Here is a 22381-nt window from a genome sequence, read left to right as displayed (position 1 = left end):
CATTCCTGTGGGATAGGTTCTTTACTGCTGAGGAAATGCTTCACATCCATATACTCCGCGTCCAGAACATTTCCCCTTACTTTCTGAGGGGCTCCACTGCTTAATGTGTATCACTCAGGTAGAGTCAAGTCGTCCAGATTTGGCACTGCCCCACACAGTCAAGGAACTCCCGAAAAATTGCCGTAGATGCATTGATGCATTCCTCATCATTTCCCCCTCAAATCCAGGAAATAACTCTTTCCGTCATTCTGGATAACGTCTCAGTGTCCTCTCAATGAAGGCATAACTTGAAAGTCCTATAGTATACTTATAGTGCCCTAGTAATTGTAAAATTAGTGCCTATGAAAGGACATATATCTAACGATATAACTAAGTGGTATATGTGGTGATAGAAAAAGTACACCCGATAGGCAAGTATACCTGTCTAATAATGAAGCGGTATATTTCTGCAATACATGCTCTGCAACACCTGGGCACTGGGAATCGAGCATTGTAAACGGGTAGAGTACTTAAGTAATACTACAATGATTAACTAGCTATTACTTTCGAACCTTATATAGTATTAGTTCACAAAAAGAATGCAGTACGATACCTGTTCATATGAAATTATTACTTTGCAGGTATCTGTCAAATAGTGTGAAGTGTTGCGAGAAAGGGAATATAGATTATAGGTAGCTCTGTCAGGCAGACTGAAACTGCCAGTAAACTTTCAATGCCAAATCAGAAGAGCCCCTCCCGTGACCATGCTCTGGGCTGTCCTTCCTGCTTCATCAATTCGACACGGCCACAATACCGAATATTCCCTAACCCAATCAATTTTTTGCTGAAGGGTGTATCATGCCAAATCACCAAGAGCTCTCTCATCCATCATCTGGACGCCACACTCAGTGCAGATTTTTGTTCCTTAACTGATCCATATGGTTCGCATTAAATTCACTGGGCCGTCATCAACGGTTCAGCAGTCTGCTCGAACTTTCAACGAACTCATTTCAGAGAGCAAGACACAAACTGAAAATGCGATTGTGTCGAAGTCAGATATACAGGAACAGTTATGCCTAACGCAACAGCAGAGCCTGCAGATCGTACAGATCATGCTACATGTCTCGGTTAGTATTCTCTGAGTCCCACTATGGCGCATGCTTCTGATGATTTGCGTACATATATAGTTTGGAACGTTGTTCTATCTTCGGTAGGCCAGATCTGATCGCATGTTCCTTCCCCAGTCTTTCTCATTTATACCTAGAGAGCTCTTGCCGCTTCCATGCTTTGACGATCGGGATTTAAAAGAAGCCCAGCGGGAACATACACATACCGTCTCATATCGAACATTTGTTGGGGAAAGCCCCCATGTAGGGAGTGAGCCCGATGTCCCATTTGGAAAAGGCAAGAGAGGGCAGCCCTTGAAGATCATAGTTCGAGGCTCTGATCCCAAGGCAAACACTATCCTCGATATCTTGGTTTGTTCTATTTCTGCCGCCACAAATAATTTCACTAACAAGGCGCAGGAAAATGGTGTCTTCGATGCTCTCAGTAAGAACGTTCTGGAAGCTCTTCAATTAACCATTTTTGTCGATAAGGATTCTCCAGATAACGTATTGGAGACTTACACATTTTCATTCCGATACACTGGAGGCTCTGGAGATGTGAACCGTCGGCTAGAAAGCTTGTCTATAGACAACGTGGGATTTGTCGCTGACATGAAATACGCACAAACAGCCAGGATAGGATTGGAAACGATAATCCGACGCTTGATAACACTAAGCACATTCCTTCCAACATTGCCAAGTACCTTGCCTAACCCAAATGCTGACCTAAATGGCAACTGATGTCTGTACAGATAAGCGAAATTTGGGAATTCACCTGTTTTACACCGAGGACTGTCCTCCTGAATATGAGCCTCCTGGTTTTACCACAGCACGCAACGATACTCTTACATACCCCCGCGATGGGAACTGGAGGAAGGAATCGCAGTCGTGTGGCACGATGGACAGCGGGTGGCATACGTGAGTTTATCATATTCCACTGAATCGCTCGAGGCTAAATATTGAATAGGGTTGGTCTTAATGTGACCTCCCTCAAATGGACTGGACCATACCCCCACGAGCCAGACGCTATACCAAAGATACCTCCCCAGCTCGAGTACACAGAAGTGGTGAAGAGAACGGAGGATATTGGCTTCTCTGAAAGTACTTTTCACAGTGCAGAAAGTGGCAAAAGTACTAGTAGCAGGGATGATTCGCACTCGGACCAAGACCAGTCATCGATGGCGTGTGATGATAGGAACAGTCTTGTTGAAGAAGCGACACAAGATATTGTTGAAAGACAGAAACTGCAAATGATGATGACGGTGAGTGCTGTACGGTTGGCCCAAGAAATACAATAAAACCATTGCGGGAAGGGGTCCAAAATGCGAGTAAAAAATTGTATACGACGTCTGACAACATTAGACACAGGGAACAGCTTCTCCTTCAGGCAACGATCTCGTTCCAACACAACCTATCAACTCTGATGCAACAGCTTGCAATAGTTTTCCGACTCAACAAAAAAACATTGGAGGATTTTCTCTATCTCCAGAGAAGATCATCGAAATTAGGGAATTTCGTGCATCACATAATCTACACATATCTACTGACTCGAACAGCCAGGATGTGGGACTTATCAGATGCCAGTGTGGCTGGGAAGGTGAAGAAGCGGATATGGTAAGTAAACATTTGATGCCTTAGATGATACTACATCCGCTGAGATAAACGTAGGTTCAGTGTGACTTCTGCTTCACACGTCAGCACTTGGTATGCTATGGATTTGACGGTACAACCCTGAGGGTTCCTGATATCCACGCTTGTTATCAGTGCTTACTTGAACCGAACGAATCCCAAGTTCTCCGTGAGATGAATAGCCTTGCTCTCTTGAGAAGAGCTGTAAGGATCATCTTAAATGAGGGGTTCCCTAATAAAACATCGATATTTACACAGAAGCTTCGTAAGCAAAGCAACGAAATTGGCTTGATACGGGCCTGACAAAATGCAGATTGCAATGGCCAAACAGTTCTCCAAATAACGGACCTTTTGAGAAAACAAAGGTTCTTGCAACCCACCCCCGGATATAAAGCCAAAGGGTTCTTGCGAAAGGGACTGCCGAAATTCAGCATTCCTCCCTCTGAAGATGTCCGCCAGAGGCTATGTAGGGAGATTCTAGACCCAATGGTAAAAGTCAGACATCATGTGAGTACTTCTATTGAGGTTTAGTACCATTTAGAGCTGACATGGTTGCAGTATGTATTCCGAGACTCATATGAGAGTAAAACGCAACAAGCAGCGGCCGACAAAGCAACCAGCTGTATTGATCAGATTTATGCTGACAATACAAGAGCTCCATTCAATGCAAATAGAGAATCGGACAGAGGGCTAAGAGTTAATGAAGACGGGGTTGTCGGTGTATTGAACACAAGACAAACTCGCAAGAGAAAGTCGCCACCAGAAATTTACGAGAGCGAATCTCGCGAGACCGATTCTAAAGGGAATGATCAGGCTACACAGGAACAACCAGTGGCTAGTCTTCTGAGCAAGGATGTTGAAGGGAACAGACGCTTGCCTGAGAGCAGTACTGAACTTAAGATGAGTACGCCCAAACATATGTCACCCCGTCAGACGCTACAGGGAGAACTTCGACGCAGCAGTAGGAAAAGGCCCAAGGCCAGTAACTATGCAAAGCCTATTGACGTGGGAGCCGAAACCAGTGGGCATGAGAGTCCCTGAGAAAAAGGTTACCGGCTTTCAGATATGTCTGAACATGTGTTCCACTCATTCGACTTGATGTATATGAATTAATGCACACGCCGGAGCATCGGGGATTTGGGAAGGATATGTCTATGAGTATTACTTACATGCCGATGTCTTTCTGCTGTATATCGGTCAAGTGCTAGCTGGTACCAGTATGGAAGGGCAGCCTCCTTCTTTTTCCTTTCTTTCTTTGTCCTCAAGAAATCGTTTTCTTTTCAAGGATTACACCTTCCTCGGTCATCCCATTACGCCATATCCATGTTCCTTGTATCTTTACCAAGATGTATATCTAACTCCGTGAATATGATTATGAGTGGACAAGAGTCTGTCCCTGTCGTGGGATCACATTTATGTAGTAATAGAACCAATAGTATATTTAGCGATAGATCTCGATACGTTGATTGAGGAAGGCGTTGAGCCGTTGTTGTCACAATACTCTACAGGACCAAAAGTGTTTCAGCTGTCTCCAGTGTTTGCAACGGTGAGTCTCACTGTAGGTACACAAAGCGGCTTTGGACAACCCGGTTGAGCATGATTTATATAATATATTTCTCCAAAAGATAGACATTTTCTGGGTAACGTCCCCGCTAGCTTGTTTATGATAGATTGTAATAGAAAGATATGATGGGAAACACACGATATCTTCTAGGCTCTATGGAGAAAAAAGTAGGTAGATCCTTGTTGGACAGCATCTATAAGGGGGATGCATTGTTTAGGATTCTTGACTATATGTAAAGAGCTGGAGCCAGTTTGACCTCGGGGGCTAATTGACCCCGTTGTCCTTATGGGCCCTGTTGGCCCCATTGGCCCTCGATGACCTACAACACGTTGCTTTCCTCCCTTTCCCTCTTTCTTTCCTTCTTCAACTATTCCATTTTCTACATAGCCTATTATACAGGTTAGACGGGTTCAGCCCCTGACACTATATTCTAAACAAAGATCAGTTGTCCCTGATAGAGCTGGAGAATGGAGTTATTAATGTCGCAAGATGTTATTTATATCAGGGTCAAAGCAAATAGCAAAGTAGGGGATATTCCATACTAACAAGTATTCGCAGAGGTCTTGACTTAGCTAGAGTTAAAATATATAGACCGTGTGTCTTGCCGTATGACTGACTGAAAATGAAAGTGTCATGAGAAAAGGATGTTTAAAAATGTTGAAATCATCAGTCTGTTAGTTACGGAATGTGATTTCCTGAATGGAGGATCGAAGAAGATAACTGTGGTTTCTCTTTCGTACGTGGGATAGTTTTGGAAGGTGTGAGAGGATATGTAAAAAATTAGTAGATAGGCCTAAATACTCCGTATAGTATGTAGAGATTAAGGGGAGGTGTAATAAAAAAAAGTCTGGTGATTCATCACCTCAATCGATCTTAAGGATTGAAATGTCCTGAAAGCAGGCTCCTGTATTTGACGCCTGCAATGCTCTTGGGCAAGTTGGTCATTTCTTTCTTACTTTAGCTATTGATTATCTAAAAAAGTGAAACTAAAGGACAATCCTTTGTGAGCTTTCTGTGAGTAGATCGAGGTACCAGACTAAGTGGACAAAAATTCTTGTGGTTGCTGGAGATTGCTCTGTTAAAGGGCCAATATTTCAGATCACCAGGTTAATTTAGAACAACCCCTCTTTTCTGAACCTTTGCTTTTCATATCTTTTCCTGATCACTGATACTATATTAGCAGGACAATGAACTTTAAATGAATATGATATACTATCACATCGTAACTCCTGTGTCTATTCTCAGCGTTTAATATGTAGCCAACGGTCTCACATTCATTCAAGGACTCAGGTATCAATTGAAGCACTACGTAAGGCCGGAAAGTAGTGGAAGATCTACCTAAGCGGCAGACAACGGAGCGGCATGTTGTAGGGAGCTTCCATAGTGAGATATGTCCAGCTTCTTCGCACGAGAAACCGGATTCCTTCCGAAGAGGTTGTTGATCCAGCGAGAATCGCAGAGTTAATTTACGAGGGGGGGAAGAGGCATAGTTGGCAGAAAAGGTAACCCAAAATATGGTTCACCGATAATAGACCATTGTTGTTCAAGGACCAAGGGATGCTGAGTACTCGATACGAAGTACTCCATAGGTGGGAACTGATTAAGCTCTGCAAAGTGTATCAGAGTGCTCTCTTTTATGCCGCTTGACGGGTACAAAAGCAACGGGACAAGCCGATTCAGTGATTTATTTCATGGTATGTGGACTGCCTGGGGTAGATAGTTATTTTGAGATTTGGAGTAAATGGATCGAAGCTTGTCGATCACCTCATCTCAAAAAGGGGTACGATTGAGGCTACCAAAGCCCTGGTGCCCATGCATCTGCGCTTTGCATAGAAAACTGAATCAGAATCGACTTATGCTAATAGCTATTCCATAGTAAATGGGTAGATGGCACGTATCCCGTACTTGTGTAGTATATCATCTCTCACGCGACCGACAGTCTGAACTGCCGAACTTGGTAGGTGAAGTTCCCTTTACTCCGCTCATAATTTGGACTAGGCGCTTGATATGAAACACTAGGTAATTTGTCATGTCCAGGTCCATCCCCTATTTTGGTCCTGGGGGAACGTCCCGCACCCTGTAACCGGCTCCAACTGTGGTCGGTAAACAGACTGAGCAAATCGGACAGCAAGTGTTGGGGGCGCTTGGCAAGTGATCTGCGGACAAGATCGATCCACGTTAGCAAGAACTAGCATCCGAGGCATCATTTAATTCTCCCAGACAAAGTATACATAGAGATGCTAGTATGTAGTATAGAGTATGCATTACCGGGTTTGGAGTCGTCAAGACTGTCCATCATGTGATATACCTCGACTCCGCAGATGAAGTCTAACCCACCTTTGACGTCGTGCACCAAAAGAGAAGATCTAGAGTATCTACTGTACTCCCTAGGTACATTCTGATCTTCAAAGATCTGAAATTGAAACACAAAACTATTTCACGGAAAGACCCTCAATGACTATGTTGACTATCGACGGCGATCACGCAAGTGCAGTAAGTTTGCCCTGCGGAGTACAATGGATGAAGAATGATCATGGAAGAGTATCTAGATCATGACTATTGGTTTAAATGTTGTTAGCGCCATGTAGCCCCTCCGCTCACCAGCATCAGTGGGGGACAGAAAGCTGGGACATACTCATTGCCTTCCAAATAAAGTACAGGTGGATAGTCTCCTGCACTGTCTGTTCTGTGACTCCACTCCCTAGAGAGATGGGTAAGCGGGATGATGATCAGCATCAGTTGGACTTCTCATTGGGACGAAGCTCAAGGGACGGCTGGACGGTCGGGATTTCTGCGCGAAACCCCTCGATCGAGTGAGTGTGTAATGCTCACATAAGTATCTCGGAGTACGGGGTAGAAGCTGAGGAGAAAGGTTGTGCCCCTTAAAATTAGATATCTAGATATTTAGAAAATGTTCCGTCAGAGTAAGATTTTAGGGAGCTGTCAACAGGATCCGAACAGGTACAAACTGGCGTGGGACAAAGTCGGAAAGGATGGGTACTATTCATCTGGCGCCGTAAGGGGGAGATACTACTCCGTATATGGATAGATAGATCCTCCGAGTAGATAGATAGATGGGTATGGACTTCGGAAGGAAGAATTATTGACAGGCCAAAGGAATTGTTGGATTCCTCGCGTGGGTCGCCATCCTCCGACACGTGGTTTGGGCCTGTGCAGGATCCTGATCCTGAATGATGATGATGGTTATTATTAGTAGTGGACCACGGAGTACTAATTGATGGTCCACTGCCTAGAAATTCTGCTGGACACAAGTGAAATGGAAGTGATGGGAGAAAGATACGCGACTATTGTCTAGTTGTCCTCTGGGCTATTGACCGATTGCTTCAATTCCCTTGTCCGATAATATCTGAGACTGTGTGGGAAGAGCTTAGTCACATTCCAATCACCGCCACTGTAGACGTTCTTCCTCTTTTTTGTACGGAGTATTAATCTTCTCATTATGGTTGCCTCTTCATTTCCATCTGTAATAAATTAATCACCGAGTAATAAAACTGTAAAATATACAAATCTCCCCCCTGAGATGAGATGACGAGGCCAAACCAGCCGCCGCCAATCACCACCCAGAACGTCCTTCTGGGCGCCTAAGCCCACTCGACTTTCCAAGGTTGCTAGGGACCACTCTATGATCAAAGGAACCATGGTTGAGTGCCTGTCGATGATTACTATTGTTGTCCGAGCTGCAATGGCACTACTGCGTTGCTATGCTTTTGACACGAAATCTTAACTTGATCTGTTTGGCTGTGTCAGGATCCTCGACGCAATCTCCTCTGCCACCTGTCGACTGCTCATCCTCGACCTCCCTTCTCCACACCCGCGGAAACTACGGTATAAGTACGCTCTCGGTGCGGATCGCTCTTGTGAGTTCTGGGGAAGATCGTTTTCCTACACTTGGACTAATATCATCCTGTGCTCTAGATTGTTCTCCCCCCAGTCTGCAGCCGGTTCGATGTAATTATCCCTAATAGCACCAGACAAGTATTTAGGCTCGCACGGACGGATCCTTAGATTCCGATCTGTTCCTCGACTACTGTCCTAATATATCATTAAAGGAGCTCCGCTGACCAAAAATTCAAGTGCGTGCTCGACGATTCTTTCATAATTTCCCCTCGTCACCTCTCATCATCTGTACCTCCTCCACCTTCCCCTCCCCCCGACGTCGACTCCTAGGAGACCTCAATTTTCGTCTCCCTGATTATCCTCCCTGCATATTCACGATTGGTTGAGAATTACAAAGTTGGTCGTGGCTGATCCTGTAACCCCCAGGGTATTGTTCACTGCTCTAGTGTGGAGGCATGCTCATTTCCTTTGTCCTAGGATCAAGAATAGTCGAAAAAACGGAGCCCTCCCTCCGAAATTGTCGAAATACGTTGCCTTGTGTCCTTGGATGCTCTGTCATTCGAAATACGCGGCCGACCCTGTTCTATTCCTACAAAGAGGGCACCAACAATAGTTAAGGATTTTAGCCGAATGCGACTTTGATAATGCCTCAGCAGCCCTTGAACATACCTTTGAGGACATCCAGCGCCAATGCTGTGCAGGGTGGGTTACTTTCGGGAGAGAATAGTAGGGAGGAAGTGAGACTCGAAAGTACGTCGAAAGCTCAAAAAATCTTGGGCACCAGAGGCATTCCTTTTCACCAAGACAACCAAAAACGGGAAGATAAAAAGAGAGGGCATCGGCCCAGTTTTATGAAAACTTCGGAAACAAAATCAAAGAAAGTAGGCAATTTTGTTCCCTTCCCAGCATCGATTGCCGAAAATTCTCTATCACCTCAGCACCTGCGGGTCCGAGCATCCTCTCCTCTCTTGGGTCAAGAGTATCGGACGCAAGATCAATCACCGCCACCGGTGCCCAGAATTCCAAAGATCCATCACTCTGGCTCTGCCTCAACCCTATATTCCTATTTCACTTCTCGAGATTCTTCTGCAGATACGAACAAGGCCACTGGAAACGCTACGAAAGATCTCGATCCATCTACGGATGGAAGCAACGAATCACAACAAAATGCCGGGGGAAGCTCGGGGCTTAAACAACCTGCAGGGTTTATGAAAGAATCGAAACGGAAGATGCGTCCTCCTAGGATTGATCTTTCTTTGCTATTTCCTAAGCCACGAGAAAGTGCTGCCCCCCTTCTGTCACCCCAGCGAATGGTCAAATCTCCTTCAGCAATTTCATTGGCTTCGGAATATTCCGCCCCGCCCTCCAAGAAGACCGACAGCCATGCAACTGGGAAGCGACTCACGAAATTACCGCCTTCCTCGAGGCGTTCAGCTCGCAGACCAAGTGGCCTTCAATCAATCAGCGATGCTGGCGAGTCTTTGACACCCTATGACGCACATAATACGAATTGGACGGATCCCACTCTTGAAAGAGCAGTACCTACGAGTGAAATGGATTTGGCCTTGGAAAGGTATAGCGATGTACAGCAAGCGTCCCCATCCGCTGCACGGTCTCTACCGAACCGGTTACACTTGCGGACGAGAAACCGAGAAGAGCTGCCTGGTAGGAATGATTCACAACCGCCGAACAGTTCTTTACAGAAAGCTCCATCGATCAGCTCTTCAGGGGCCTGGAGCAAAGAAACATATCTTTCACCTAAGAACTGTTCGCGTCCCAGGGACAATCGTGTGTCAAATTCACCGGACGCTCGACGTATCCAATTTCAAGGGAAACCACCCACCCCAGAGGACTATTCAATGTCGAGGAAGAGTAGTAAAAGCACGTTGACAAACTCTGACCTCAACAATCTCAGCGTCCTTTGTCTTTCCTCGTCGGAGGATGAGAACGAGGAAGATGAGGAACGTGAGCCTACTAAAGGCAAACCTGAACTGGACAAGGGTGTGAGAGATAGCATAGCCACGTACGACGACTTCGAACCAGAAATCTGCACGGCATCTGCGGCGCAAGCTACTAGGGGCTCCGTGAGACAGGTGGACCGTTCGATTTCGACCAGCAGTCGGGGGTCTCGTCCTGTTCAGCGCCAGCAATCACTTCTTCGGAACCCATCAATGTCATCAGCAGGGCGCTCATCCGTGGAAACTCGCAAAAGCCAATCCCGACGTTCGGGTGGGATTCCAACTATTTCGGAACCTGAATTCATTCACGGCGACCCCATTTTTAGTCAGCTAGGGAATTCTGCTCTCTATCAGAACAGGAACTCTGGCCTGTCTCAAAAAGAAATGAATAGGCGAAGCCGAGTTATAGCTGTGACTAGGCAGGAAGAGAGCTTTCTAGAAGCAATGAGAGAACGGGAAGGCAAAATCACCCCCAGTCTCTTCCAAGAATCCCGCTACAACGCACAAGAACCCGACCGGAATTCGATGCTTTCTGTAGCGCCATCGCGGGACTCATTCTACGGTTCTGGCATGTCCTTTCTACGACTAAGCCCAGGCTTCCCGCCTAACCGAGCTCGAATAGACCAAGGTGCTGTTTCTGATACGGAGCAGAAAACCATCAACTCGAGTGCATCTCCTCGAGCTAGCCTGGTATATTCGGAGAGTCTTTCGTCACCCGCGACCAGTGCGGCGTCTCCAATGACACCGACCCTTCCCATTCATCGATTCTCGCCGCTTCCATCGCAAAAGCCGACTCCACGTCGCCCTCCCCCCACTATCCCAGACGCTCAAAAGCGGCATTCGCGGCGTCGCACTGATAGTAGCGAGGCCATTGTTTTGGACGACACTGAAGAACTCAAAGAAAAAAATGAGTTTCCTCTTTGGGCCGTGGGGTGGAATAGTGAAGGTGCTAGTTTGACGGCAGTGCATTGAGAGAATGGCTGCATGTCATGACCATTCATACATCTTTATATTTAACCTCGGATGGCTTTGAGCCTCACTATTATTTCCCTTTTCTTTCCCCCTCTCGGACATCACGCAGTATAGGCGGATGCGTATTTCTTTCTTTTAGCGCTCATATCCACTACACAGTGTCTGGCCTTCTAGCCATGTCTCCTATATAGTACTGTATTTACTCTTATTATTGGTCCCAGCAAAGATGCATATGAGGCGGACAATTTGGATAGTATTTTAATTCAATATGATATCTCTTACCCCATAGCGTCTCTATTCGCCGGGGAAGTGTATAATGAATATGCTGCCTTAGAAATGACGGTGCCTAATTGATGCGGGACTGAGCGCGTATTTTTTTTTTTTTTTTTTTTTTTTTTTGGGGGGGGGGGGGGGTTACCTACAACCACCTTACATGAATATTTTATGTATATGTAGGCTGCCCCTCGTTGGGCTGCCGGGGGCTTGCCAAGCAGCAGCAACCGAAGTATGCTTGCCCAAGAGGCATCGAATAAAGGACACGGACTCCTGACGTCAGTTTGCTTCATGGAAATGGATCAAGAAAGAGATCTTTTTTGGATGGCTGGGACACTCCCGTGATCCATAGATCCACACCGCCCCTCGCCAGTCAATCATCGACAATTCGTACTTAGTCTGAGTCTATACCCCGGACGCCTATTCCATTCAGTCCCTAGCACACACTCCCGCCGGTTGCCACTCTCGATATTCTTCAAGCACCTTGTCAGCCCTCAGACTCCTGATTTTCATCTATTCCTTGGAGAATTGGTCTCCCAAGTCGCCCTGCCCTTCTTCTCCACGCTCGACCTCCAGTGGGCCTGATTTCGTTTGGATTTCCCCTCAGAATTGGCACACGCACTTATCGAATGCAACATCCTCGGCAAATCACAGAAACCAGTCCCTTGTCAGCTCACGGCCCAGTGTGCCCATTCTGAGATTCTATAAGCTGGTTGATCGCCTAGTTGGTTTCTCGTGACAGAGAAAAGGGCCTCGTTCGTCTTCTAGCAGGAAATCGCCACCATCCACCATGGGGGGAAACACAAAACAGCCGTCACCGGGACTGGGGACTTGCGTGAAACAATTCTCGTGGATCCTGGTGAGAGACCCTTGGTCCTGCGACACAGTACAATAGATCCAGGGCTCTCTGCTAAATATTGATCTGCTTGCTACAGTTGACAGCGCAATATACGGCATTTGTGCTGGTATGTGGAGTGCATCTTGCTAAATGGCGACTATCTTCACTGACACTGGCTCTTGATTTAGCTGTTGCATTATTCTAGGGTGATGCCACCCTCCAACGGAAAGCTGTACATCGCATCCACGGCCGTCTTCTTTAACGAGGTTATCAAACTTGCGATATCCTTGACCATAGCCCTATACGAGGTGTCAAAAACCGCCCCTCCAACGGTTCCTGCGACATCTCTTTTCTTTGCCCTTACCGCCGCCGTTTTCTCGGGCGACAGCTGGAAGCTGGCAATCCCCGCCGGCCTCTATACCATTGCTAATACGTTACAATATATTGCTCTTTCGAACCTACCGGCGGCAACTTTCCAGGTGACATACCAAATGAAACTTGTCGTGACAACTGTATTTAGCCTCATATTGTTTAGGAAGACCGTTCCCCTACGTAAATGGGGCCTACTGCTGCTGCTTTTGGTAGGTGTCTGTCTCGTTCAGATGCCCGATGGCAGCTCCGACCAGGAGTCACTCCAAGATCAGACGACGCACCCTGCCTTTCCGCGATCCCTGGAGGAATGGAAAGCGGTCAAGCTGGAGCGTCCAAACTTGCATAAGCGTTCTGCGACGTACGAGGGTATTCAGGAAGACATAATGACTGCATTTCCGCGAATGAATGGAACCATCGGTCTCCTAGCTACCATTGGTTCCTGTATGGCTTCCGGGCTGGCCAGTGTTTACTTGGAAAAAGTGCTGAAGGACAGTGCAAAATCAACATCACTTTGGGTTCGCAATGTTCAATTGGCCGTCTATTCTGTCTTCCCAGCACTTTTTATTGGTGTCATATTTTTGGATGGCGAAAAGATCGCCGCGAACGGGTTTTTTGAGGGGTATAACTGGGCTGTATGGTCCACCGTTGCTGTCCAGGCGGTCGGAGGCATTGCGGCGTCGTTCTATATTGGATCCGCTTACCGGGATGCGAAGAATGTGGCCACAGCCACGAGCATAACGCTCAGCACCTTGGGGAGCATCGGGCTGTTTGAATTCGAGCCCACTGCTAACGTGAGTCGTGCTGGTCGTTCCAATCGGTTTGATATTCTCATTCTTGCGTGAAGTACTGACAATGTCACGCATGTAGTTTCTCCTTGGGACCTTTGCAGTGCTCGTGGCTACGTATCTTTATGAGGATTCGAGCGTTGGGCTTGGCCAAGGCAAACGCCAAGGGCCTCGCCCACCACCAATTCGAATTGACCGATACGAGAAATGCTCCAACAGTGACGGGGTCTCGCCTGCGTCGGCATCACCTCCAAATGAAATTTCTATCAAACTCCCTGGGACGCCCTTCCTGTCCGATGCCGGTATATCAACTTCCCGGCCTACGTCGCCAGGCCATCCGAGAGCTAACTCCGCTCGTAATACGAGCGGTGGCTATTTCGACAAGCATTAACGAGATCCGAGATTATGTTGATTTGACACGACCTCATTTACTGTGATCAATCGTCTCGTACGGTGCACTGTATAATGGCTCACGGAAGTAAATACGTATGAATAGAAGCGAAGTCCTATGTTCTTTTTCATTTATATGCAGCTACTCTTGTATTTTATCATTCGATTTTATTCCGCATTTTGACCGATAGCATCTTGACAGGCGGGTTTGCTTAGAACATGTTGAAGGCTTCAATCTACTCTAGCACCACCATACCATTGCTTAAACACACATATGTGTTTAAGATCGACTAAGTTAGGGCGTTGAAGCAACTCGAGGGATCTATCGACCAGGAGATTGACTGGCTTGCGAACTCTTTTATAGTAGTATCTTTATTTCGTATTTGAAGATATCCACGTGCTCACTCCAGCAGGTGATCTGACCGCTTTCCAAACGGCTCAAGAGTCCTCGGCTTGGTGATACACTTCATCGAAGTTTATAAGAGATAATTGATTTCTCTCCGTCATTGAGCTCTTTAATCACCATGCTGAGGAAAGGCCATCAGCACTTGCCCATATCTGGCTATCATCCCTCCACAAGACAAGGAACTGACGCTCTGTCCCCACTCTCGCAATTTAACGCGAAAAATATCATTAACCAAAGACTTATTGAAGGGCCTCAAAGCTCGCCCTTAGCGAGTGCACCCCGTAGAATAGAACACGAGGCTTACCTTCCTACGTTAAGGTCCCCTCCCGCTGATGATTTGCAATATGATGCGTTCGGTGAGTACAAGTCAGCTGTGGGTGATACCTGGACTATAGCTAATGCCAGTGGGTTTAGACCTAGAATTACTTGCCCAGTCAGAGGAACCAGTGAACAACCAACAATCTACACTGTACAGTGCCGAAAACCACACCTTATTTTATGATAGACTGCGAGCCAATGGCCCTGCGCAAGTCTCTCGTTTCTTTCGTGGTAGGTCCAGTTAGCTATGCAATTCTGTGTTTGTGATTGAGACACTGATTAAACAGCAGTAGACTCGCATGCCACACCTCACAGAATCTTGGATTCCAACTCATCCGATCCTGGTGTACGATCACCTTCTAGCCCATTGGCTAGATTCCAGCCTGGGGGAACAGTGTCGTTGCAATGGCAGAAGAACAAGGCCAGGAGAGACTCTCAAACATACGGCATGGAATCCCACAGGCCTGAAGAGTCATCATCGAGATCCAGTTATGAAGAAACGGGATACTCTTCCCCGAATAAGTCGACCCCTTTTCAGAATATTCCTATGTCGGCTCGAGGCGTTGTTCTCGTGTCACTCCGTGAACTCCCTGACAATTATCGTTCAGTGTTTCACTTCCCTGTTTTCAACGCCGTCCAGTCAAAATGTTTTCAGCCTGTCTACAAAACAGACGACAACATTGTGCTTGCGGCGCCTACTGGAAGCGGTAAAACAGTAGTTATGGAATTGGCGATCTGCCGCTTGCTCAACAATCTGCAAAACGAGCGGTTCAAGGTCGTTTACCAAGCTCCTACCAAATCTCTTTGCTCGGAGCGATTTCGCGATTGGAATAGAAAGTTCCGTGCTTTGGGCCTTCAGTGCGCGGAGCTAACCGGCGATACAGATTATACACAGATGAGAAGTGTGCAGAATAGCCAGATAATCATCACCACGCCAGAAAAGTGGGATAGCATGACTCGAAAATGGAAAGACCACACCCGGCTGATGCAAATGGTTAAGCTGTTTCTTATCGACGAGGTCCATATTCTGAAGGAAGCTCGCGGGGCAACACTGGAAGCTGTTGTGTCTCGGATGAAAGCGATTGGGTCGAATGTCCGCTTTGTTGCTCTGAGTGCTACAATTCCAAATTCAGAGGATATCGCCACTTGGCTGGGCAAGAATACAACGAATCAGCATGTACCTGCGCATAGAGAACACTTTGGAGAGGAGTTTCGTCCTGTAAAACTGCAGAAATTTGTATACGGCTATCAATCGCATGGCAACGATTTTGCGTTCGACAAGATGTGCAGCTCAAAGTATGGCTAGAATGTCTTTACTCATTTTAGATGCTAACAGTACACTTTTCAGACTCCCTGATGTCATCGCTACGCATTCATGTAAGAAGCCAGTTATGATATTTTGCTGCACAAGAAATTCGTCTGTTTCAACTGCAAAGGAGCTTGTTCGATTATGGTCAATGTCCAATCCACCGGCGAGGCTGTGGAAAGGACCAAACAAACATATGGAGGTCCATAATATAGATCTAAAAGGCATGCAAATATCGTCTCCCTAGGTATAACAGGGCGTTTCTAACGTTATTTATTAACGAGGTAAAGCTACTATCATCGCAGGAGTCGCGTTCCACCATGCAGGTCTTGACCCCAATGACCGACACACTGTTGAAACTGGATTTTTGCAAGGGCAAATCAGCATAATATGCTGCACTTCCACGCTTGCAATTGGTGTGAACCTTCCATGCCATCTTGTCATAATAAAAAACACAGTAGGATGGCAAGACGGCGGCTGCAGAGAATACTCCGACCTCGAAATCATACAGATGCTTGGCCGAGCTGGTCGACCCCAATTCGATGACACCTCCACTGCTGTCATTTTGACACGGAAAGAACGCGTAGGTTATTATGAAAAACTAGTTTCTGGGACTGAGAGCCTTGAAAGCTGCTTGCATCTGAACCTTATCGACCATTTGAACGCTGAGATAGGGTTAGGTAATGTCACAGATATTGAATCTGCTATCAGATGGCTTGCTAGCACATTCCTATTTGTGAGACTAAGGAGAAACCCGACGTACTACCACCTCAAAGAGGGAGCCAATAAGAATGATGAAGATGAAATGCTTCGACAAATTTGTGAGAAAGACATTAGGTCTCTGCGGGAGTGTGGCTTGATTGCCACAGAACAACTCAGATCTACGCAGTTTGGTGATGCAATGGCTAGATATTATGTGCGGTTTGAAACAATGAAGACGTTCCTAACATTGAAAAAACAGGCTTCCACCTCTGAAGTTGTAAGTGGAAAAAATGAAAAAAGGGAATTTGAGGGAGCTAATTATATATAGCTTTCCGTTGTTGCGCAAGCAGAGGAGTTTCGTGAAATTCGTCTCAAGGCAGGCGAGAAATCGCTGTACAGAGAAATCAATCGCGCGGGTGGCATATGGTTCCCAATCAAGGTGGACCTAGCTCTTCCTGCCCATAAAATTTCACTCCTCATTCAATCTGAATTGGGTGCTGTGGACTTTCCGGACAGCGAACAATTCCAAAAGCATAAATTTTCTTTTCAGCAAGACAAAAGCTTCGTATTCTCTCACATAAATCGACTCATCCGTTGTATTATAGATTGTCAAATTACCCTTGCGGACTCCGTCGCTGTTAAGAATGCTCTAGACCTTGCAAGAAGCTTTGGAGCGAAGGTTTGGGATGGTTCTCCGCTTCAGATAAAGCAGATCGACCAGGTCGGTGTCGTTACTGTTAGAAAACTAACGGCTGCAGGAATTACCAGCCTCGAGGCCTTGGAACAGACAGAACCTCATCGGATTGATATGATCCTGAGCAAGAATCCTCCCTTTGGGATGAAACTACTTGGTCGCCTTGCAGACTTTCCGAAGCTTCGGGTATCTGTCAAGAAAACAGGGAGGGTACGCTGATCAACCTATCCTTGAGATTCCTCTAACGTCTTTATAGGATATTAACCCTGGAGCTCCGGTAAAAGTCCGATTCAAAGCCGATGTTGCGTTTATGAATGAGAAGTGTCCGATTTCTTTCCAACGACGCCCAGTATACGTTTGCTTCTTAGCGGAGACCTCAGACGGACGTTTGATTGATTTCCGGCGTATCAGGTGCGTCAGCAATCATTTGTATATAGAAAAACCGAGACTTACAAGTTTCAGTGCGAGCAAGCTTCAGAGTAACCACGAGATAACATTGACCGCTGAAATCAAAGGTCCAGATCAGCTAATAAGATGTCATGTAATGTGTGACGACATTGGTATGAGCCGCGTCTCTTGACAGTGCCCAAGGCTACTAGTATTATTGCTAATAATGTGAAGCTGGAACTTTGAGGTCTGCAGAAATACAAGCAGATCTTCCTCCTTCCCTGTTTCCAGGCCGTTCAAGTAGCGGCAAAACAGTGGTCTGCCAGAACCAACCGACTCAGATGAATATATCACGCCAACGCAGCAATAATTCTTCCCAGTCTAGAATGGATATTTCTCGAAAAGCAGATACTTTTGATTATGATGACTTCATATTCGATGACCTTTTAGAAATGGGTACGTGTTTTCCTACTCATACCTCGATCGTGTATTCTAAGCCAATATGTAGACATACTGACGAATACCCCGCCACCTGACATTGAAGTACCAAAAGCACATCCAAACGAAAAACCCACTGGAGATATCTCGGGACACGATGAGTCCGAGCCAACCCGTTTAGACAACGGTAAATGGGCATGCAACCATAGATGCAAAGACAAGAAATTGTAATGAAGTAGGATTTGACCGCAGCGAAACAACAGCACTAATGATCTTATAGGTGTAAACACTTCTGCTGCCGAGACGGACTAGACAAACCTCCGAAAGCGAGCAAGAAACAATCTGGTGCTGTGAGCCAGAAAACAGATAAGTTCAGCCAGATGACACTTTCTGCCAGCGTTGCGAAGAAAAAGGCACCAATGACTTCTAGTCATGGCCAGCAACATACTACAAATGGGTCTGAATCTTTGACCACAGAGCAGGAGCAATGCCCATCTCTTATTACGTTTGACCCGAGTTCTGTCAGCTCAGATTTCGGTCCCGGTAATGATACGAGCAATCCTAGTGTTCTCAATGGTGATTATTCAAGCGATTATGGAGATGATAGTCTGGATGATTTGCCCTCACCGTCCGCGTTGCTACTTGGGATGGTTGTCCGAACTACAAGTCCAGATAATGGCAAGAGCATAAGGGTGTCCAATGCAGAAGAGGACATGTTTATAGGAGATGATTGGCTTTTCACTGATGAGCCTCTCCACCTGACCCAGGCTGCTCCATTGGCTAAATCCCCACAACGAAGCAGGGGCGATGGGCAACGCTCAGTAGGTGGTGACAAAATAGAAGGGTCAACCAAAGAAGCATTGCAAAAAGATGCCCTTGAACCACGAAACAATATAAGAGACAAAAATGCTCAAGAGCATAGTGATACAGCCGTCTTGGCTAGAGCTCTGAGTCTGGATGACTCAGGTGGAACGAAGAGAAAGCTTGCAGCGACAGATCCAAACCAGCAAAGCAAGGACAGAGAAGGGAGACCAAAAAGAAACAAGACAGAGACATCAACCCACAATAGCTCTCCACACCACCAAGAAGATGATGACAATGCTACTGAGCAGTCAAATGGGGGACATCCAGATCGCCAATATATGGACATATCAGGTCCATCTGCAATGCCAGCAGACTGGGAAGGCATTGACCCTACACTCCTGAATGAGTTCAAAGACATTATTGATTTCTTTTAAGGGTTGAATTATCTCAGACAGATTGATGAATGCCTGCTTGAAGGGCCAATGGTAAAATGGATGAAACATCAATTCTTTGTTGATAGATGTACTCTTGTTCTTGCACTTTCTCTCACTAACTTATTGATAATAGAAAGAGTCGATGATGGAACCGGGACTTTACTCATAAAACACTATGATAATGCATATTTAGCATACTTTATAAATCGGTGATATGTTAGAGCGTGAATGCAAGAGGCTTACCAATCGGAGGACAAAGCGTATGTTCAGTTAGGGTTGTTCCTAAGAATCCATAACAAGACAAAAGACTTAGTGAATCCAAAGCGCCTGTTCAAGAGCTCGCTTAAGCCATAAAATACTGCCTGTCTGGAAACAGAAGATGTATGATCACGCTTCCTTTCAGCACCTTTCTCTCTTCTCCCATCTACGCGTCCACTGGTACCGCTGTCATAGTTGCATGGCTATTTAAAGAACTCAAGAAGACAGTATGTATAAGAACCAGCGTTTCTCTATATTAGAACCCTTTTTCACCATTCTAGCGCTAATAAAGACATCTTACTCCAGGTGCTGCGACCACAGTAACATACCTTTTGCTCTTTGTTCCCATTTTTCTTTGATCAACTGATACGTCTATATCTTGTCACCTGAAGTAAGTATACTGTCTGTACAATACTGCATCGCCTGGCTATGTAAATATCTGAGAGGAGTTGTGTCTTCTGTGGTTCCTACGGCCACTCGTTGTTGATCAACACGGTCGGCCTGTTCCTTTGTAAACAGTCTTTGCACACCCTTCCTGAAACATGTGATCAATACTCATTGTCTTGGGTACTAACGAGTGATTATCCAGAGGATAGGCAATAATTTATCACTCCTCAAAATGGGGAAATTGAATTACTCAGCGGTAAGTCCTGGTTTCTTGTCTGTAGTCACTCAGCCCATGTTGATTATGATCGTTCACTATAGAGAAGGATCACCGGTGTTAAAGCGGCACAGGTGGTATCCAAAGACCTGGTATGTACTCCTGTGTTGTTGATGTGCTCCTAGACATTATGCTAATGGTTTCTGCAGAGAAAACGGATCCCTCCAGGTATCCACTCCAAAGCTGCCGCCAGAGACCCGACTTTGGAGATCGATGTCTCTGGCAAGGAACTGGCCAATGAAGGCCTTGCCCAGTTTATTGATGACCTGATTGAATGTTCCAAGTACCGTGATGCAGATCATACTGAGGGTCTGGCCAAAGTGACTGAGATTCATCTTTCGGGGAACAAGCTCACCGCGCAGTCCCTGGTCAAGCTGGGCGATGTGGTTGCTCTCAACAGTGGTGAACTTCGGGAGTTCGACCTTTCCAATAATGATATCCAGATCAATACTCCCGAGGAGAAAGAAAGTTGGTACAAGTTCCTGAACTCCTTCTCAAACTGCTACATGTTGAAGAAGCTTGACCTCGGAAGCAATCCGCTTGGTCCTGCAGGGATGGAAATCCTTGCTCGTGTTTACATCAAAAGTGACCTGGATTTCCTTGAGGACGATGCCGATATCATTATTGGGCCTAAGAGCGATGAAGAAGAAGTTCTTGCCGATGGCATCGAGGCGCTGAAGATCAAGGCGGGCAAGGATCATGATGGTCAGAAGTCTGGCTGCTGTAAAAAGTCTCCGCACAAGGGAAAGTTTTTGAAACAAAGTAGTATGTCTTTCCTTATCTTCATCAAAAGAACCACGTATGACTCTGACACATTGTGCTCTTCCAGGTCGCATCCACGTCGTCTCGGCCACCGCCAAAGCCAATACTCCAACTGAGCTGAAGCGCTTTGCGTGTACCAGAGGGCTCCGCTCCATCCCCTATCTGATCCTTTCAAATACTTCCATTACCAATGGCGGAGCCGTCCATCTCGCTAGCATGCTAGAGATACAGCGAACGCCCGAGCAACTTCTAGCATTCCTTCCCGCCGGTAAAATTTTGGCCTTGCCTGACACCGCCCAGTCTTGCAAGGGAATAATTTGGAAAGAGAATGGCAATCTGGTGCCGTATGCAAAGCGACTGCTCGAGGTTGCTGAGGTAGTACGTGACTATAAAGCCATCTCAAACTCAGACGAAGAAAGCCTAGACGGTGAAGAGGATCTGGACGGTACCAATGGGCAGAACAACGATCATCATCACAATAACCACAAGATGGACACCATCATGCAGTGGAAGATGCAGAACAAAACAGACATCGAGTTCACCCGACTTGCTAAGAGAGTTCGTATGGAAGCCTTGAAAACCGAAGGTATCCACAGCATGGACATTTGGATTACTGCTTTGCGTATGATCCTCGTGTCCCGGGCATTACTATTGGAAGACAAAGATCGCATGGGTGACACTCCATCAGAGGATGAGACCTTGCCTGCCGAAGTCGAGGAAGAGCCCTCTGAGGAGTCTGCTGAGGAGATGCTTGTTGAGGAGCCCGTCGACAATGATATCGCCGAGCCATTCTCTGACCCGGTCGAACCCGCGGAATTAAATATGCTTCATATGCCCTCCGGACCTTTTCACCCTGCAGCCGAGTCTTTCGAAGCTGACTTCCCTGCTTTACAGTCCGTCTCTAACGGTAAAAACGAGGTAGCACCGGAGACCAAGTGCAACTCTCCTTTGTTCCCCCCCGTTCAGGCTACACGCTCGGGTAAGGGTCACCCTAGGGCGACCGGTGGAACTCGATCCCCTTGCAAGAATATGTGGCGATATGGCCTTCCATTCGAGCTCTGGCGCCGAATCATCGCAGATGCAGTGGGGGCACATGATATTTTGGACTTGCAGCAGCAGGAACGGATCATGCGCTATGCTTCAGATTGGAACACCTTTAGTTATGAGATGACTATTACTGGCGCAGAGCATCATCAGCAGATCTGGAAGATCCTGGAGACCGTCAACTGCTTCACCTACAGTCCTCTGGAGTGACCATAGGGCATTAATGGCGTTTATTTTCCATCTGGTCTCAGTGAGAACATGATCTAGCTTCATATTTAACCCGTAAATCAGGAAGTTAACTTGAGAAACACACACACACACAAAAAAAAAGAAAGAAAGAAAGAAAGAAAGAAAAAGGAATGAGAGACGAATCACTACAGTAATTAGGATACAGCTTGACGGGGCGTTTGGGTACGGACTTGGAGACCATTCATGTTTTTGAT

General features: G+C 46.3%; 5 protein-coding genes across 5 annotated transcripts; all 5 read left to right on the top strand.

Annotated features, from left to right (window-relative positions):
• Window positions 1–917: 917 nt before the first annotated feature.
• Window positions 918–3755, top strand: HOP1 (putative meiosis specific protein Hop1; the record flags this gene model as incomplete). The annotated part of the gene is made up of 10 exons (XM_033567107.1): window positions 918–1106; window positions 1167–1189; window positions 1244–1457; window positions 1506–1785; window positions 1838–2003; window positions 2053–2347; window positions 2454–2699; window positions 2754–2979; window positions 3028–3221; window positions 3273–3755. The coding sequence occupies 10 exons, from the start codon at window positions 918–920 to the stop codon at window positions 3753–3755; spliced, it is 2316 nt and encodes a 771-aa protein (XP_033429102.1).
• A 5025-nt stretch (window positions 3756–8780) lies between these two features.
• ATNIH1004_002414 (uncharacterized protein) lies at window positions 8781–11066 on the top strand (the record flags this gene model as incomplete). Its single annotated transcript, XM_033567106.1, has 1 exon — window positions 8781–11066. The coding sequence occupies one exon, from the start codon at window positions 8781–8783 to the stop codon at window positions 11064–11066; it is 2286 nt and encodes a 761-aa protein (XP_033429101.1).
• Window positions 11067–12129: 1063 nt separating this feature from the next.
• ATNIH1004_002413 (putative UDP-galactose transporter) lies at window positions 12130–13725 on the top strand (the record flags this gene model as incomplete). Its single annotated transcript, XM_033567105.1, has 4 exons — window positions 12130–12198; window positions 12275–12304; window positions 12366–13340; window positions 13417–13725. The coding sequence occupies 4 exons, from the start codon at window positions 12130–12132 to the stop codon at window positions 13723–13725; spliced, it is 1383 nt and encodes a 460-aa protein (XP_033429100.1).
• Window positions 13726–14248: 523 nt separating this feature from the next.
• MER3 (putative DEAD/DEAH box DNA helicase (Mer3)) lies at window positions 14249–19213 on the top strand (the record flags this gene model as incomplete). The annotated part of the gene is made up of 11 exons (XM_033567104.1): window positions 14249–14486; window positions 14545–14679; window positions 14736–15744; window positions 15797–15825; window positions 16045–16733; window positions 16785–17360; window positions 17407–17561; window positions 17613–17710; window positions 17772–17993; window positions 18046–18202; window positions 18256–19213. The coding sequence occupies 11 exons, from the start codon at window positions 14249–14251 to the stop codon at window positions 19211–19213; spliced, it is 4266 nt and encodes a 1421-aa protein (XP_033429099.1).
• Window positions 19214–20090: 877 nt separating this feature from the next.
• Window positions 20091–22148, top strand: ATNIH1004_002411 (uncharacterized protein; the record flags this gene model as incomplete). Its single annotated transcript, XM_033567103.1, has 4 exons — window positions 20091–20114; window positions 20177–20224; window positions 20282–20897; window positions 20962–22148. 4 exons carry the CDS (start codon window positions 20091–20093, stop codon window positions 22146–22148), a joined length of 1875 nt encoding a protein of 624 aa, XP_033429098.1.
• Window positions 22149–22381: the final 233 nt, after the last annotated feature.

This window comes from Aspergillus tanneri (assembly GCF_003426965.1).
Source record: "Aspergillus tanneri strain NIH1004 chromosome Unknown AapTan_1_pilon_pilon_pilon, whole genome shotgun sequence".
Lineage (NCBI taxonomy): Eukaryota > Fungi > Ascomycota > Eurotiomycetes > Eurotiales > Aspergillaceae > Aspergillus > Aspergillus tanneri.
The sequence above is the reverse complement of the archived record's forward strand: the minus strand, read 5'-3'. Positions and strand labels throughout refer to the sequence as shown.